This window comes from Pangasianodon hypophthalmus, chromosome 1, assembly GCF_027358585.1.
Source record: "Pangasianodon hypophthalmus isolate fPanHyp1 chromosome 1, fPanHyp1.pri, whole genome shotgun sequence".
Lineage (NCBI taxonomy): Eukaryota > Metazoa > Chordata > Actinopteri > Siluriformes > Pangasiidae > Pangasianodon > Pangasianodon hypophthalmus.
Window position 1 is genome coordinate 33487224 of NC_069710.1, and position 12799 is coordinate 33500022.

The 12799-nt window shown below is 38.9% G+C and overlaps 1 protein-coding gene across 4 annotated transcripts in view; it reads left to right on the forward strand.

Moving 5' to 3' along the window:
- LOC113547554 (dipeptidyl aminopeptidase-like protein 6) overlaps window positions 1–12799 on the forward strand; it is a 190613-nt gene that overhangs the window by 143772 nt on the left and 34042 nt on the right. For all 4 annotated transcript variants that reach the window (XM_026947941.3, XM_026947942.3, XM_034306261.2 and 1 more), the window contains one exon: window positions 5554–5652. In XM_026947941.3, coding sequence (XP_026803742.3) covers window positions 5554–5652 — 99 coding nt within the window. The remainder of the gene's footprint in view (window positions 1–5553; window positions 5653–12799) is intronic.

A 12799-nucleotide genomic window follows, 5' to 3' on the forward strand; every position in this document is an offset into this window, starting at 1 on the left:
CTGACCAATCAGAATCCAGAAGTTAACTGCGCTGTGGTGTAAATGTCTTTATCTATGTGTACTGTGTGCGTCTGGAACGTTTAACCCTTTCAGGATCAGGTAAGTGTTATGTTACCTCGACTGGTCTGTCCTGATGTTACACTTCGCCATTCACAGATCAATCAAACCTTTTACACACACTGTTCACTATAACACCTCCATCTTTTTCTGTCCTGTGTGAATATTAAACCCGGTTCAGTGAAGAGCATCATCAGCTCCTGTCTTCCACTGTTCCACTGTTCCACTGAAAGAGATGACTTACAGGTGGAGTCATGAAAAGAGGCGTCAATCAGTGTGAGTGTAACGGCATCCCACAGCGCTGTTAAATTCTGGATCCTGATTGGTCGGATGGTGTTGATTAATTTTCTATAACAGCAGCTCTGACAGTGGTGCAGCTTTATACTGACGTGCTCATTTTCATGCATCATTGTTTCTATAGTAACAGCTCATTCACAGGGACTTGTACGGTGGAACCTCCACATAAACAGATTTTTAAAAATTGTTGATATGGTGAAGTTTTCTGTAAGGAGATGTTTATTTAACATTTATGGAAGGAGTCTCCAGTGTCAGCGCTTTGTAACAGTCAAGCTGCAACTTTAAGTTTTCCGACATCTTCAGGACAGAGGAGTTTACGCTTTTTTACGCTTTTTTTGCACTTTCTCAGTAACATGACAAGCTGTGTTTTTGTCTTATTAACTCAAGAGGGAAAAAATAGAGGCTGGTGAGGGAACGACTGTTTATAGCTGCTATATCATAAGTCAGAACAGGAACTAACTTGTTTCAAAGACATTCGAAGACATGAACTGTAATGGATAAAAATTACAGTGTGTCGTTCTTTAATAAATAAAAATTGTAATTGCTGGTAAATAGCTGTGGTGTAAGACGAATAAAACACTTTGTGACGTGCTGTTCTGGAGAAGCACATGGAGCTTGGGCTTGTCTGCTCAGCAGCTTTGTGTTCTTCACCCAGCGGGCACTAACTGTCTCTGACACACTCTGATCTGATCAGTGAGGCTACACAGTGTTTCCTCTCCTCACTCTCTCTTTATCTCGCCTACTCTTTGTTCAGAAATTCAGGAACACTCCACATCAGTGTGCTGCGAGGTCTAACAAATCACCACCCTGCAGTTATTTTTGGACTTGTGTCCCTTTGTTTCAGGAAGTGTACTTTTTTTCCATGCAGGGATCATGCAAAGGCCACCTCACACCTCTCCTCACAGAGTTGTGTTCCTTTTTTTGTTGTTTTTATAGCGGATATTTCAGGACAGAAATGTCAGCGCTTGCAGATGGATGTGTTTTGCTTTTGGTGATGTGAAAATGTCACTGACATTCGTGTGCTTCCCATCAGGCTGCAGCTCCAATTCCCTCCATCTGCATTGGAATTATGTAAGCAATAAACCACTGCCTGTGGTACTGTTAGAGTTAAAATGAAGCAGAATTACCACCATGAAGTTCATTATTTTCATATAAAAGCACATCCCTAAGTGTTTATTCCTCTTATAACACAGCAATTTGCCAATTATTACAATTTTTTCAAAGATTATAAGTTGTAAGTAGCAGCTATAAACAGTCGTTCCTTCGCCAGCCTCTCTTTTTTCTCTCTCTGGAAGTTAATAAGACAAAAAAAAAACGCAGCTTGTCATGTTATGGAGAAACTGCAAAAGAAGTGTAAACTCTTCTGTCCTGTAGATGTTGGAAATGTTAAAGTTACAGCGTTACCTCTGACTGATACAAAGCCCTGACACTGGAGACTCCTTCCATAAATATTAACATTAATTGTTTTTATTCGTTATTCTACATGTGTTAAAAATGACCCTTTTTTCAAATTGTTTATTGTTAGACTACATTAAATGATGTAGAGAATCCATCCGCATCCTCTAACGTGCAGGTTGATGAGTAGGGCTGTAACCGTTTCCTTTTCTATTCGCTTAAACTGATGCTGTTGTATCAGGGACTGCTCGACCATTTTTGTTTTTCGATTGGAATCAGTTTTCTTGAAGAACGACACTGCCAGTGAAACTCAGTGTACACTAAAGATGCAACAGGTAACACTAGTACTAGCAGCTTCTGTCAAGAAAGGGAAAAAAAGAGGAAAGTGAATATCGGTCAGTGAATGACTTTATAGTAGCTGCTATGAAAGGTTTTGCAGATTTTCATAACATTAAATGTAACAATAAGTGGAAGTATAAAATGTGTAATTGTTGGAGAATAAAACACTCCAGGGCATGCAGTTATAACAAAATAATAAACTGTATTAATGTTAACTCAGCTTAATCACAACACCTCGTCACTGATTATTTTACTATAACAGCAAAAGAGATTCATTCTTTACTGCAGTCACTCTACTGCAGGAGTGATGTTATAGCTCTGAACATGAGACATCCTATAAAATCAAATATATGATGATGAAGATGGCGTTATTACTGGGGCAGTGAATAACCAGTGAGGCTCTTATCACAGCAGAAATGACACTAATCACGTCTCCTGCTTCTGTTTCTCCTCTGCATGTGAATGGCATTGTTCAGTGAAGTGAGGTGTTTGTGATCAGATCTGATGTGGTGAATGATTTCAGAATAAATCAGTGCAGGCATCGGCTGATGAACACACACACACACACACACACACTATTTTAATAATCAGATATCTAACTGCTGGTAAAAGCAGAGCAGAGAGAGAGAGAGAGAGAGAGAGAGAGATGGAAGAGTGTGTGAGTGTTTTGTTGAAACTCACACTAAACTGACATGGCAATGTGTGTATGATCAAAATGATGGCTCTTTCTCTATTTCTCACACAGAGTCCATCTGCACTGTATAGCTGCGAAAACACACCTTCCATTTCAATGCGTATGATTTATTTTGCACCCCGGCGCACGTCCTTCATCTTCAGCTGTCTGGGTGTGACGCAGAGTGAATCAGAATGGCCTCATTACACACAAACGCACAAAACACCACTTACAAACATAACAAACATATTTATATATGTTTGTTTTAGCAAACAAATGTGATCGCAAATGTTTCTCATTTGAAATAGGTAATAAATGGATAATGGACAGATATAATCAGTATGTTATTTTTGTCATTCTAGTATCCACAGTGATCAGTGGCATAGTCAGGAATTAAAGAGGAGGAAAGGGGAAAATCACCATGTCATGTACAATTAAATGGATAAATGCAGTTAAATGCCAGACAGCAAAAGCGGTTGTTGTGTTTAGAATCCTGCCATATTAATAATGTTTTGAACTGTTAATAAAATAGCTTTTTTCCCTTAATTTTCTTCCTAATTTGGTCTCAGCCAATTCCCGCCCCCCAGCCAGCTCTTCCCTATCATACGATCTTGCAACCAGACAATCACATTTTCAAACTGCTGCTCATGCTGCATCACAGAGCAGCATAACACACTCGAAAGAGTGCTATCTGCCCTCTTCCACATACGTGATCTCACAGATGCCCATGATTGGCTAGTGTCTCTGTGATGGACAGGAGAGAGACAGAATGCCCCTCCCATTAAGAGAACACATCTGATTTTGCTGTCTTGGACTCAGGGTGATGGGTGGCAGTATTTCATCACCTCCATATCCCTGAGCTCAGAGTGGAGCTAGCTGACTTTAAAACAGAAACAGGAAGAGTGAACTATCCTGATTGGTTGATGCTATTTAAAGCAGCTGGCAGGCAATAAAATGTGATTAAACAAACTAAGGGACATGTTTATCTGACATCTGAATAAATAAGGTCAAATAAGGGGAATTGTAATGATTAATTTGTTGGCCTCTTATGCAAAAAATGTAAAAAAAAAAAAATTAAATAACAATAGCAGAATTACTGTGCAAAATAACCTTACATGACACGAACAGTATATAATAATGTGTATGTTAAACACCCAAGAATACACATTGAAATAAAACAAAATGTGCTTATGTGAAAGTGAAATATTTCAAACCTGAAATCCCCTCAGCTACACCTCTGACTGTCAATTCTTTTTCTGTTGCCATTTCCCATTTATAGCATGTGGGGAAGTCGGTATTTCATCTGCTGTTGTAATTTTCCTGTAATTCCTGCAACAGCCTCCTTGAGCCACGCATTTCCCCCAGGTGTCCAGGGTTATCTTCTCCAACTTGTGTCTTCTTCTGTTGCACTGTGGGACATAAGCACATCAGTAACACTTCATATTAATGTTCACTTAACCAACACTGTAGTGAACTTCAGCACTAATACATCATCAATTCCATTACCAATGTAACTCAGTTTTTTTTATTAATAAATCAAATAAACCCCTGAATTAGCCAATGTTCATGGCTCCTGCCTGCTAATTAAAATGCTAATTCAGTTCAGTAATTTACAGTAATTAACATACTGGGATTTAATGTTTGCTAATTTATGCTAATTTTTAGTAATGGATTGGCTCGAACAGTGCATTTCATTAACATTTACACAAATGTCAATTAATACATCTGTTAACTTTCACATTGCTCACACTTTTAATCATATTACTTGCACTATTAATGCTGAAGTTCTTGGTCTGTTAATGTTAATTAATTCAGTAAACAATGTTGGTTAAGGGAAACATAATGGATCAAATACTGGTCCTCATTTGAGCACTTTTTTTTGCACCATTTGAAATGTTAAACTAAAGAGACCTCTTGATCTAACTCACGCTAAACTACATGTTTAGGCACCTTGAGCTTCTTGCCTTTTTCATTTGAAATAAGAGCTAAGAAAATCCATAAATGTAAATTTATATTTATGGATTTGTAACACTCATTCACAAATTCTTGTTCGAGTATTTTACCTCCAGCGTAACCCTCAGCACTGTTGAATTCTGCATTCTGATTGGTCAGAAAGTGTTGATTAATTTCTATATCACAGGTTTATATTAATATGCTCATTCTAGTACATTATTGTTCCATAAACAGATTTAAAAAGCGTGCATAATCATTGATATGGTGAAGTTTTCTGTAAGGAGAGGTTTATGGTTTATTATGGAAGGAGTCTCCAGTGTCAGCGCTTTGTATCAGTCAGAGGTAAAGCTGTATCTTTATGTTTTCTGACATCTTCAGGACAGGGGAGTTTACGATTCGCTGTTTCTCAGTAACATGTCAAGTTGCGTTTTGTCTTGTTAAGTTCAAGAGAGAGAAAAAAGAGAGGCTAGTGAGAGAATGACTTTAAAAAAAAAAAATTTTAATAGTTTGCAAATTTGCTATGAGAGAAGAGGAAAACACTTGGGGACATACTGAATTTGGGAAATAATTAACTTCAGGGTGGTATCAGCAACGCCACTTCATCACGCCACCCTGTCACTCATTATTTTACTGTAGCAGCACAACACACCGTGTGTGTTCTTCCCATTTCAGAGAGGCAAGTGTCATCTACATTCCAGCTCAGGGAGAGGTGCTGAGCCTCATCCTGAAGGTTCTGTTTCAGTCTGTGTGCAGTGTATTGTGGGAAAATGAACAGTTTTCTCTGTGCTTGGAGGAATTTTTTAATGTCTGTGATGGTTTTTCCTTCTCTCCGGTGTCAGGTGAGGACGACAGCCTGGCCTTGAAGGGGAAACTGACGGTGGAGGACGTCTTTGGCAAGAACTTCAGAGTTCACGATCCCAATGCTAAATGGATTAGTGGTGAGCAGCAGTTTACTTTTAAACCTATAATCTGAGAATCAAATGAATTTCTAACAAACATATTGGAAACATCCTGTAGCATGTCACATGTGCTAATAACATAGTATAATAATGACGGTATACTTTTCACAACGGAGTGTGTAAGTATATCACTCCGAGTGTGCATGTATTCCTCTCCCTAAAGACATATAATGGTATAAAAAGGGACACTGCCTGCAGTTTTCATTTATAGATATATTTACAGAAGTAAATCTGTTATGCCCATCTCCTTATCTGAATGTGACATTCAGCTAGAGCTGAGCTGTTGGCATTAGCACATGCTTCTCATTGTAGCATTGATTCAAACCCAACTGAAAGGGGTTTAACGGCCACAAGATCAATCAGCAGTCCTCTTTAACTCCAGCTCTGTCTCTTCCAATCAGTTGCTTGTTCTGGATGTTGAGAAAGTGGATGTGTGTGTGTGAAGATGTGTGTAGAAAGGTATTTACACGTCTCAGCCTGTAAAGTTCTTTCACCCAGGTCCTAAAATGTTCTCATATTTTACACATTTTGTCATAAAGAAAGAATGAGCATGTGTGGTACGGCAGTTCAAAGGTAGCCTAAAGAAATGCACAGGACAGAGCTTCTCAGCAAAATGACAAGCTGCAGTGGGTTTTTTTCTCAAAAGAAAGAGAAACTTGTTTTAGATGTCCCACAACATTAAATGTAACTAATAAACACTGTGAAATACTATGAAGTATACATAGTAACCATGAACTATATTGTGATAATTCTTATTAATTGGATCACATTTAACAATATTTCATAGATTTTTTTTTTTCAAATTCACCCTAGGGCTGAGCTGCCTGTTTAAGGTAACATTAGAAGAGAACCATAAACCAAGAGTACAGTTTAATTTGTATCTACGAATTTAATGAATTTTGACTCTAGACTTCACCAAACATGAAAATTACAATCAAATATTTTGTATATTGAAGTATTTAATCTCCCACACACTCTAGAGAAGACAAGAACACAAACAAACTGGCGGCCTTATGTAAACAACCAACAAGCAAATGCAACAAAACGTAACACTATATACAACAAAATATAATATACTGCATACCGTAGACATAGCTGTAGACTATTTTACATTACAATCTGCTGTTATAATCACAGATACAGTGAAGTTCTCTGTAAGGAGATGTTTGTTTGACATTTATGGAAGGAGTCTCCAGTGACAGCACTTTGTAACAGTCAGACTTAAAGTTGTAACTTTAAAGACTTAAGGACAGAGGAGTTTATGCTTCCCGGATTTTTCAGTAGCATAAGTGGTAAAAAGAGATGCTGGTGAGGAAATGATTGCTTATAGCTACAATAATTTAAGTGAGAACATGAACTAACTTGTTTCTTGGACAATTTACAGTATTAAATGTCTCTGAAAGGATAAAAAGCACAGTGTTGTTGATTTAAAAACTAAAAATTGTAATCTATGGCAAATTGCTGTGGTATAAGAGGAATAAAACACTTCAGGATTGTCAGGAATGGTAGAGGAGGTGGACGCAAGTGCAGATAAACATTTATTTACAGTGAAATAAATGAAACACAAAGAGTAGGAAATATGAATGAGAAATAATGAGGCTAGACAACAGCAAGAACATGACATGCAAGAATGGTTACAACGACTAAAGACCGACAAGAAGTGCTATAGAGTACATGACTAAAAACCTGTGACCATTAGAAAACATTGTTTATCAGGTGCTCCTGGTCCTGTGACGTGGTGCATGCTGTGAGCATATGACATGCAATGGTTTATGGGTGTTGCAGTCCAGCGCTGTGTCAGCGCTACTGTGACAAGGATATGTGTGAAAAGGACAATAATCCACGTCAAGCTGGTAACAGTAACTCTGCTCTGCGTCAGGCCGCATTACACCACCCTGTCCTGGATTATGTATTTATAAAAAATATAAATAAACTTAACTTTAAAAGCATTTACAAATATTTTGAATATTTAAAAAAAAAATTTAAAATTGCCATTCATATCAAATTTCTATACACTTCCTCTCACTTCTGGCAGAATGCAGAAAAGCCATTGTTAGTGTTTTTCCAGGTACTGGAACACTTCTCCACCCCAGCACTTTGAGTCCTTCTAGTGTGACACACCTTTGGGATATATTTTGCATCCACCCCACCGTGAACACAGTGAACACAGGCCAGGGACCATAGCCATCACAGTAGACATCAGGTGAGGGCTGAGATGTTCTTGCTTCTTCTCAGCCAGATGTTCTTGCTCAGTGCTCAGCCAGCCTGTTTGTTGCTTGGCTTTCAGTGTGTTGGCCAAAGACAATCGAAACCTCTTCATACAGAGGTTTTTCATCAAGGAGGCCCTTTTGTACACTAGCCATTTCAAGGATATAGCCAAACAATGGGAGGTACCACCGCTTGGACTTCATATATTTTTTGTACAGATTGATCAGCACATCTGAGAGGTCATTGCCTCCCACGGCCTTTTTGTTATCTGATATCACAGCTGGGCAAGGTATATTAATCTGCACTTGGATTACTTGTTGAACCTTCTGATGTCTGTGGCTGGAATACACAGACGTTGTTTGCGGAACATGCTAAAGAGTCATGGCTGCTGTTTGTGTGGGTATTATCATTGAAATGGATCCACCTACAAATGAGTGTAAATCTCTTCACTGGCATTATGTCAGTCACAGGAGAAAAGAAAGAATCAATGTGCCAGTCGAGTGCAAGAGAAGGGAATGAAAAACCTTCCATGAAAAGAATCATTGACCAAAACTCTTCTATTTCCTGCAAGATTGTTTTAATGGAGGATACATCCTGCTGAACTGAATAAAGTTTTGTCTGCTCTACAACATATGACACCATCTGATCTGTGAAAAACATCTTAAAATTCTGATAAGGGAAAAAAAAAATTTCAGGATTTGGGAAGACAGGTTCAGAAACTTGAAAGAATGAGATGTCTTTCCTCCAGGTTCCTCATCTATCTTTAGAGGTCATGGGAAAGGTGACAGCAGAGTCATCAGTACTAGGAAGATCAGTAAAGATCACTTTAGAAGGTGTTGAAGTAGTTCCACTTTGGAAGGCATAAGCTCGTATCTACTGAGCACATTAAAGGGTCAGTGTATAAAAATGAATAATTAGTGAATTTCTGTGGTATAAGAGAAGTAAAACGTATTGTTTCAGGAAAATAATGAACTTCGGGGCGGTAACAGGAACTCAGCTTCAACACACCACGTTGTCGTAGATCGTTTTCCTATAACAGCATGTCCCATTGTATTTTATTCCTTGCATAAGGTGTGGCCACGAATTAATATGTTGTGGCTACAAGATATCAAATTCACAGCTATGATTGTGTAACCTAAGCCCATGATTTAATATGTTGTGGAACACTGACTCTGTAAACATTTGCTAAAGTTTTATGTTCATTCCCATCCTGAAGAAACACTCTCTGGATACCTCAGACATCAGCAACTACTGACCAATGTCACTTCTCTCATTTCTTTCAAAAATCCTTGAAAACTCTGTCACAATCAACTGCCTCTCTATCTCACTCAGAGCAACCTCCAAGATCCCCACTGGTCTGTCTTCAACACAGTGTACTCCAAAGAAACTACAGTACTGTAGTTGCCATCACTGAGAAGCTTCATGCAGCTAGATCAACCAAACAGTCATCATCCTTATCCTTCTTGACCTTTCAGCTGCCTTGGATACAGTCAACAACTAGAGTCTCTTGTCCAACCCCATGAGGCTTGGAATTCGTGACACAGCATGAAAATGGTTTGCTTCCTACAGAGAGGGACACTTACATCAGATGATATAGAGAAGTTTCACATATGCCTCAGGCAGGCTCTCCACTGGTGTCCCACAGGGCTCAGTGCTGTGTCCTCTTCTGTTCTCCCTCTATGCCCACTCTCTCAGTGAGGTCATATGATCACATGGGTTTTCATACCACTGCTATGCTGATGACACTCAGCTCATCCTCTCCTTTCCTTCCTCAGATATTCATGCTTCTACACAGATCTCAGCATGTCTGGCTGAGATTTCATCATGGATGACAGCTAATCAGCTGAAAAAATTAATCCAAGCAAAACTGAGCTGCTGCATGTCCCTGGTGACTCATTCCCATCTCAAAAATCTTACTGGACATCTTGTAAATCTCACCATCTGTCACTGCATGCAACCTTGGGGTAACCATGGACAATCAACTGACCTTCTTGCCTCACATTGCTAAACTGACTCACTTATGCCAGTTTCTCTCTTTACGACATTAGGAGGATCTGGTCATTTCTATCCACTGGGTTTACTCGAGTACTTGTACAGTCCCTTGTCATTTTGAGGCTGGGCTACTGCAACTTGCTTCTGGCAGGTCTGCCTCAGCGCTTCTCCACTGGCTCCTTGTAGCTGCCTGCATCAGTTTTAAAAAAAAATGCAGCTTGCCTACTAAGCCAAAAATGGACATCACATCCTGCTCTGCATCATGTTCCCTCCCATCCTATAAAACGGCTTGACCTGACCCACCATCTCTCAGAGTACAAGGAAGACATGCATCAATGCTCTTCTCTGTCCTGGCACCTAGGTGGTGGAACGAACTTCCCCTGGCTGTCTGAACAGCTGAGTCACTGGCTGTCTTCAAATGACAATTAAAGACGTACCTCTTCACTAAATATTTAAATTATCACTTTGTTATTTTTAAAAAAAGTCATTGTCTTGTGTGTTTTTCATACTATACTAACCTCCCCAACAGGGTTTTTAGACTGATGGTACTTTTAGTACCTGACCTACTGAACCAATATGTTCATTGGTTGGGACTTCAAAGCACTGCGGTAAGTTGCTCTGGATAAGGGCATTTGCCAAATCAATCAACTCAGTGATAGTTGATTCAGAACTCCTGAACCTTTGAATGCATTAGGTTTATGCCTAGGCCTGTCTCTGAATGTTGTTGTATTTCTTATGCCTTGTGTCCAGATATGATGAGTCTCTGTGACAGAACACACCAAGGTCAGAGGTGATACCCTATGATTCAGCATGCTGTAGGCCTGTTTCCCCCTCCTATACATTCCACTCATCCTTCTTTCCTCCTCTCCTTCTCTTGACTTAAGCTAGGCCTGTCCAAATGTAGACAATATAGACTGGCTTAGACTGGTGTAGCCTGAAGATCCTCCAAGCATGCAAATAAAAATTGAGACTCTGACATTCAATCCAGTCTCCTAATTCATCTTTAGTCCTATTGGATTGCACTAGTTTTACATTGGGATATGGGTAAAGTAATTATTACTGGAGTGCCTCTGGAATTTTTGTGCCGTCTGACATGTCTTTAATTTTTTATGGACTGCATGTGTATGCATCTGGGAAGATTACATAGTATTTCACCTTCTATACAATGATGTAGAAATAATGGCAGGTAAAAGATATCCAGTCTGACATGTTGAAAAGAGTTTTTCAACAAGCAATTCTAGGTTGCCAACATAAAAGCAACCTAGAATTGCTCACTCTTTTCTATTATCTCCTACCAAATCCAAAACGAAGCCAAGTGCACATATAAAATATAGAACCATAAAATATAGACAATATTTAAAAGAACATCAGAAAAGTGGAGCTTCCAGGGGTTTCAGGAAAGGAATTCAGTTCCTAGCAAAGGTACAGTCTACACACATTTTATGGTCATGTTATCTAGTAATGATCAAGTGCAACTTACACAGCCACACCCTCTACAACAAGCACTCATATTAAAGGACAAAAAAAAAATCAGCGTGTATTAAAATGAGGTGTGTTTAGTACGCATGGAGTTTTTAGTGTGACGAGTGTGTGTACATCATGAAGACATTTCCATGTGAACTGATCAGAATTACTACATTCTTCCTCCAACAACTTTACTTAATGGCCATGCCAAGAAATCTTCCCATCTGAATAGTATTTTTGCTGAATTTCTAACTTAATACATAGTGTCCAGAGCAATTATTTGGTGGTAACAAGCAAAAAAGTTTATTCTCTTTGAGAGTTTGCTCTAGGGGACTCCAGTATGTCTTTGTGTTTACTCACTTTAAAATACAACAGTTTCCAACAGTATTTTGGATAGATCTTAAAAAGTTAACTCATGGCTTTAATATAGCCTATTAACTTGTGCCCTCAATATGTTAAATTCATGGTTATTAAAAATAACCACCATGTATCCTCAGGGGCTCCATAGAATTTCCATGAAAAGTGTGAAGCTTTGAGCATCTTTCATGGCTGTCATATGGCACCATTATCTCATGACTCACTTACATTTGTCTCCTGAGCTTTAAGTGTGAACATGTCAGAGTGCAGTTCATCACCCACTGAGCCCAGTGCAGGAATTTATCTGGAAATTGTCTTCCCATGTCTCATTTATGTTCTTCCCAAATGTCTATTTGCTGAAAAGGTAACCAGGTCTGTCTGGAGAGAATGGACCATCACTGGTTAGCACCCACACTGTTCAGATGTTAATGATGCAAATACTTAAATATATCACTTTTTCACTGAAGAGCTGTTGTTTTGTCTGTTTATTCATCCTCTTTATTTACCTGTGTACTGCTTCGAGGGCTTGTGAAAGCTGCTCAGAGTGGTATGGTGTTAATGTGAGTAGCGCTTCTGTGGGGGTGAGTCATGCACTGAAATCCACAGTGAATTCCTTGATGTGGTGTGTTTTGGACCCTGACCTGACGTATTGGAGCCAGGGATATCCACAGCCCATTATTGACTAATCTGCATTGGCCTGTCAGAATCCATTAGCTGAAAGATTCACAGAGTGCTTGACTTGCAGCTGGCACATCCAGACTATAAACAATTATGCAATAATAGATCTGGAATTGAATTTATAGTTATTGTGTTTGAACTATTAGGCATATCAGTCTTATAATATGGTATATGTGTTATTTATAAAGCTATAAAGTTGGTCTCTTGACTACAGAGAAGTAATTTACAGGTATGATGTTGCTACTACAGTTCAGTCATCCACTGACGCTGTCTCTCAAGGCGTCCACCAGAGTTCAGTGCTTGGGCATAGTTTTTAATTTCTATTTTCTCTGTGCTTGTTCATTATGTCTGCACTCTCTATATCAGCTCTATGCTGCATTAGAAGGTTAGTATCTAATGTCTAGTATAGAATAATCAGCACTCAAAC